The 6941-nt window shown below is 34.9% G+C and overlaps 1 protein-coding gene across 1 annotated transcript; it reads left to right on the top strand.

Moving 5' to 3' along the window:
- Positions 1-492: 492 nt before the first annotated feature.
- Positions 493-4411, top strand: LOC136266707 (uncharacterized). Its single transcript, XM_066061712.1, has 9 exons — positions 493-589; positions 2938-3020; positions 3070-3162; positions 3208-3271; positions 3322-3435; positions 3517-3606; positions 3980-4086; positions 4135-4229; positions 4277-4411. Exons 4-8 carry the CDS (start codon positions 3251-3253, stop codon positions 4169-4171), a joined length of 369 nt encoding a protein of 122 aa, XP_065917784.1. The 5' UTR covers positions 493-589; positions 2938-3020; positions 3070-3162; positions 3208-3250; the 3' UTR covers positions 4172-4229; positions 4277-4411.
- The last annotated feature ends 2530 nt before the right edge of the window (positions 4412-6941 follow it).

The following is a 6941-nucleotide window of genomic DNA, read 5'->3' as shown; positions in this document are numbered from 1 at the left end:
CACAGTACAATTAGATATGCTGCCATTTGTGGCATTCCATGTAAAGTACTTGTAAATGCTTCACATGTGTGGCCACTGAATAATGATCAGTAAGCCTTTTACCAAACCAATTTATTGCTATTGATGTTTCATAAAGATATTTTTATGCTGTTCATAAGATTAATTCTGTAGGGTAGCTGATCCTCTAAATCACTTCATACTCCCAATCACCTCGGATACCTTGGTGTACTCTATTGTGACCTAGTGTACTCTTGTGATACTCAAGTCTCAAGCAACTATAAGCTACATATCTACACCAATTTCATCACTCAAGACTTTTTATTGTCCTAACATTTACTGGTATCTCATGTGAAATAACAATAAGGAAGTTTAGTGGGTGGGGATGCATGGTACAGATGACTACATATTAATTAAGTGTATTGTACTACACTACATAAAGCATAAACTGTATAGTGTTAGGTAGCAATAGTTATAAAATAAATTTACAAACACAATCTAATTCTGCTAGAATTTGATGGTACTCTACTTCATTTTGCTTACAAGATTGAGCCTGTGAGAGGTGATGATTAGAATCTAATGGACATGTCAGGTAGAAGTGATGGTGTTGTGAATGACAATACATATCTAGTCTAAATGGTGTTACCAGCAGTACATTAGCAGGAATTGCAGCCAGAGGTGACTCACTGGTTTGCAAGTTGGGTAGGTCTAGCATAGATTAACAAAACTTCCTTAAAGCTGGTGACTAAAGAATGGAGTACCATGTCAATTAGTATTCCGTTGCTGAGATAAACAACTGGACATCCACTTAGGACATGAGCAGTAGTGTATGGGGAGTGAAGAATCTCAAAGAATACATTTTAAATACATGTACATCTACTACATAAATGCATGCTTTATCAACCCTTGCTACTTTATGACTAATAAAGCATTTTTCTCCACTTTGATCTTCCCATACAAAGTACCATATATCACTTTGTGTCATAGTAGTGTAAGCATCTTGTAGAACTCATGATACACTGATATACATCATGTGCACTCATGTACACCCTTGTAGTCACTGCATGTACAAATGTACAGCCCTTGTACCTACATGTACACTTTTGCAATTGTACAGTCATGTACATCCATGCACACCTTGCATGTATACACCCTAGTACACTCATGTACAAATTTGTACGCTTATGCACACCTCATGTACGCTCATGTACTTTCTGATGGGCTAGTTTGCTAATGAACCCATTCTAATCTGCCATGAGTCTAATCCATGTACACCATGTATATACACAAGTGTAGGGTTGGGATATATTTCAATAAATCACCGATGTCGCCTAAGCAAGTGCTCGCAATACCATTATTGCATGTATTTTGCCTTCGCAATATTATCACATGGGCAGTAATTATTTATCGCATTTATCAATAACTATCGCATTTCTCTCATCTATTTTGTGTCTCTTCTAGGCCTCATATTTCATACAATTCATGCATGTTATTGCTAACTATGTCAATTGGTTAACTTGTTGGCAAAGAAGTTGTTTTTGTAAACTAATTCTCAGTGAAGACAAGCAGTCATATCGACTTATGAAACTATGTGGTTGTGTTTATTTTCACATGTAATATTGCAATAATTAGCTCATGCAATAATCGCATGTCACAAATTCAGCATCACCCAACCCTACACTGGTGTACGTCATTAAAAGTGTGTTATAATCATGGTCCTGTATCATGCCACTATAGTGGATCTCCATGCTGGTTCATTTCTTCCTAAACTACCTCCATTCCCAGATCCGAAATCACATTGCAAGCTCCCTGGAGTAGTTTTGCGCTAACGCTAGGCCTTGGAATGGACAAATTTCATAATAAGGCTTTATAGCACATAATAATAACTGTTGCGCCTAGCAACCTGAATTTCCCATTACTTTTAGGTGATAACGTCTGAAGCAACTTCTCCAAATTTTGAAAGGATAGCATATATGTCATAAGATTTGACATTTTGAAATTTGTGGTTTTCCCATACATATCTATGTAAGGGGGATACAGTTGCCCCTTCTGGGCAATCACATAAATGAGGTATTTCAACATATGGAGAAACCAAAATTCCAAAGAATTCATATATCAATTTTAGGTGTGAATGTCAACACTTATAGGTCAAATGATATGACATTCTTTGAATCCCATGATTCTTGTGATCACCGAAAACGGGTAATTGGTGTCCTTCTCCTAGACAATGTATGGAAAAATTACAACTTTGTAATGTCATACCTCATGACTTATATTTCCGTATCTTTTGAGAGGTTACTTTAGACATTGACACCACGAAAGAATTAGGTTGCTAGGGCAACAGTTAATTTTTTCCTTATGAAATTTGTCTATTGAAGCTGGTGGCGCGAGACCGAATTTCATTACTTTTCTTTGCTGAAAGGCATGTTAATTTCAAGGATGGCATCAAAACCTAGTTGATTTTATTTCATTTATTATTTTGACTCCAGCAATCGGCTATAGCAGTTCTTCCTTACAAGAGTAAAAGGCTACACAACAAACAACAAAACATGCACACACAACAAAGTTGTAAATTAAAATTTGTCTAACAATGACATAATTATACTATGATAAGCTGGTATATTATCAAAACTGCTTGTATTAATAGGAGGAAATAACTCGTAAAATTAAAAGAAGTACATGAGATTACTCACTGTTTTTGTACAGGTCAATTAATTACAAAAAGTGTCTATAGAGAAGCACAATATTTATACTTAATAAAAACATTCATTTGTTCTAATAGAACATACACTTTATGTATATACTCTTTAATTGAACATTTGTTAATTCAGATAATCGCATCTCCACTGTGCTCACGTATCTTCTCATGGGTCCCACAGCTAAATTTTAAATCACTATTTAGCACATATATAATTTAGTTGGTTGTCTCTCTTTTCTTAGTTACCAGACATGTGATGCTCATAAGTTTACTGGCAGCTCAGGCCAGTGATCGAGCTCATCCTTACTGTAAAGAAGTCCATAAGGTTGTGTAACCTTTAAGTCAGTGATGTTTGTTAGTGTATGTACAATTAGAACAAGGACACTGCCAGGACCTTGACTGATGAAGAGTATGAACAGATGAAAGAGAGGGAAAGAGGTTTAGAGAAGAATAAGAATGAAATTCTGGTATAACTGTTAATGAATATATAGTAACTGATTTTTGCACTATAGAAAAAACTTATGGAGACAAAGAAGCAAAATTGTAAGGAACTAGATGACTTGCAAACCAGGATATGTATGTAGAAGAGAAAGCATAAGTTAATTTAGCTAGCTGTTGCCTCATAGCTGGAAGATGTACAACAGAATTACACAATGGACAAAATCAGATTTGAAGAGAAATTTGAAGACTTGCTAGGAAGGTATCAAAATGAAAGTGAATCTGAAAGGAAAGAATATAAAGTAAGTAATAGTTATTACAGGAAAATGAAAATTAGTTATATCTATTCCCATGTTTTATTTTTTATTCACACTTTATTTCAGGACATCATCCATGAGAAGGATGGTAAGCACAAAGATCTACACAAGAAGATGGCAGATATTAGAAGAGAACATAATGAAGTGAAAAGAGTGGTAAGTTGGAATTTACGATCAAAGGGCTCCTACGATTGGAACCCCTTTTGTATGCTTTTGCTGTAATACAAAGCCATTAAAACTGATTGTGTAACAATAACATTGTAGATGCTTGGAACATCTGTGGCACAGAAGTTTGATGTACTGTTGTCTATGTTCTGCATTCTTTGCTTCTTAAAATAATAGTCAAATACAATTCTGTTGTTAATTGTAAATGAATTTAAATATTTGTAGTGTTAGTATTACTGTGTATGCCTTGAGTCCTTATTAGAGTCGTACCCCACTATTTAGATGTCTAGTCTACTACTGAAGATTACTTTGTAGCTCTGTTGCACTCAATACTTTATTAATACTATCATGTACTTCTCTACAGCGAGATGAGTTGAAGGAAACTGTGGATGAGATTAGCAAAAAGTGCAAACGAGAGTTGGACTCTAACTCTAGACAAGCCAGCTGGTTTTTGCAGAGACTGTCATCTAAGTAAGTGAAGATTCCAGTGTTGTAAGCAGTCACAATACTTTTTGATAGGGTCACTCAAGTCAATAACATGATAGATAAAAGGTGAAGCTAAAAAGAATTCTGAATTGCAAAAGATTCTAGTAGATCTCGGTGATAAAATTGAAGTAGGATGAATCAAACTGTCTACATTGTGTAACAATTTACATTGCAGCAATCTGAGAGAAAAAAGGAGTGTATTTTGTGTATCAAGAACAAACGTAATTGTGCTCTACAACCTTGCGGCCACAAAGATCTATGCAGAAGTTGTGCGGACAGGTTAGAAGGAACATGTCATCAATGTAGGGAAAACATTGAGAGTATTGTAATGACATATACTAGTTAGTAAAAGAATGAACTTTTGTACTTTAATAATTTAATCAGAAAAATTACAAAAAACTCAAATCTTTTTTCAAAATGATAGAGCTGTTTTTTTTGTTGTTGTCAAGTCTCTCACCTATTATAGCCCATTATTATTTACATTTTGTTCACACATGTCACTTAGGCAGCCCATGGATAGTAAGTCACACTGCTTAGACTTAAAATCGTACACTGCAGTGTCATAGCTATAATCAGAGGATACAGGTGCCGGTACTCCTCACTCAGCACACCACATATACAGGTACAAGCCAAAAGCTTCACTCTAGTGAGAAAACACATTATTTTGTTATAATCTTGAAGTATGGGTGCAACAGTATAATGTTTGTGGCTGGGTTACAAGGTAAAACCATAACTGCATTAATCGGATAGCTCTCTGATCTCTACTCTGATTAAGCGGTCACTCTCATTGACAGTTATACATATTATGTGTTTCAAATGTGCATGCACATAGACTTTCCTCCTAATGGAGAATCATCATAGTCGGACTGGTGAAAAAATGACTCTAATATAACATTCATAGGTAATATACATTCTGTAGATTTAGATGAATAATTTAGTAGCTAAATTCTTCATTCATTTTCAATTGGAGAATTTGGATGTGTATTTGGATAACTACAATACATGTGACCAGCCATTAACCATAATTGACATTTATAAGGACTTGAAGAGTTAGTAAATTTTGACACATTTTGATGCTTTTTTATATATTTCTGTGTAAGATTATTACCAAATCTGGCATGGAAACTACCTTGGAAAATTCCATGCCTCTGGTATTCCATTGTACATGGTTTGTATATGTACACCTCATGCCACATGCACATGATGCCAGGTCTCAATTGTAGTTAGCTAGGGAGATCTGATTATCTTTTCGGTGTATCTGTTTTAGTTTTCTTATTACCGTATAAAAAAATTTTTTTCGTAAAATAATTTCCGTATGCAAAATTTGTACTACACGAAAATTTTTATACAGCACGAAAATTTTTATACAAGATCGAACTACTCTAATAGAACATTCATTTATGTAAATCATACGAAAATACTTTTACACGAAAATTTTTTGCACGAAAATATTAAAAGTGACTTACGGTATTCAGTTTATTCCCTACCACACACAATTTTACACTTTTCAATGAGCAGTTAAGTAGGGATCATCCATAATTACAAGTGTACTGATCGAGTACTTTTTACTTACTTCCTTCCCAAAAGTAATGTTGATACCATACTGCATTCATATGCTGCAATTACGTTTAGTTGCTTTCTACAACTCTGGCTGTAAGGTGTTGCTAAATGCGATGGCATCATCAGAAGACTGGAGCACAAATGTTAGAAGTTGTGATGGTGATTCAGTCATTTCAGTAATGGGTGTACTCTGGAAATCCAATAGTGCTAAGTTCACATCAGTGCCACTGTTTCTGGCTTTCTTAAAAATCGTTTTCATTGTTTGAATATAGCTCTCAGTCAACCCATTTGATTGGGGATAATGTGGACTAGACGTGATGATGTTGAAATTCCACTCTTTTGAGAATTGTCTGATACTCTGACTGGCAATGTCAGCAATCACCGTGTTTGGTATGCCATGTCGTGCAAAAACAGTTCTGATAACTGATAGTTTCTTCAGCGGTTTTACTTTGCACAGAAATCACTTCTGGATATTTGGAAATAGTCCACAATGAGCAGGTAATATTGGTTACGGAAGGTAAAGTAATCAGCTCCTATTGTATGCCAAAGGTGCATTGGAAATGGGTGTGGTAAGAGTGGCTCTTTATGATTGACTTTGGCATTTGTGTTGCATATGGAACACTTCTTAAGATATTGTTCAATAGCTTCATTGAGTTCATTCATGCCTGGCCAATGCATAGCCCTTGCCTTACATTTGTCTATGCCTCCATGAATAGCTTTCAATACCAACTGACGTCTGCTGGAAGGAATAATTAAATGACCACCCATAAAAATCAAATTAGTAGCCACATACAAATCAACACTGCTTGAAGCCTCTTAGGTTAATATTCTAATCGATAATAATTTCTTTACATAGTGGTAGCCACTAATTTGCACTAAGAACAACATTTTTAAAAGGCATACAGGTGAATTACTGATTGGAAGCTTAACTTGGTAAAAAATAATTGACTTGTCAAATATGGCATTAAGAATGATGACTTTCCAAATCCATATTCCTATACAATCCCTTCTATCAAGAGTTCATAATATATATATTACAAGAGTATACATTATGAACTCTTGCTTTTATATACCTGGTACAGCTGTTAAGGTAGATGAGGCAGCAGCGTTGGACTTGACACTATTATAATAGCTATGATGCACCAGCTTTTCTTTACTCTTATGCCTCACCTACTGGCTACAGCATTTACAAAAGTAACAAAATTCCAAACCCTTAAAAGGTTAATTATTCTGTGAACAAGTACATATACACACATCAGTATAATGTACTTTAACATTAT

Source organism: Dysidea avara, chromosome 9 (assembly GCF_963678975.1).
Source record: "Dysidea avara chromosome 9, odDysAvar1.4, whole genome shotgun sequence".
In the NCBI taxonomy this organism is placed as follows: domain Eukaryota; kingdom Metazoa; phylum Porifera; class Demospongiae; order Dictyoceratida; family Dysideidae; genus Dysidea; species Dysidea avara.
Note: the sequence above shows the minus strand (reverse complement) of the source record. Positions and strands in the feature narration are given on the sequence as shown.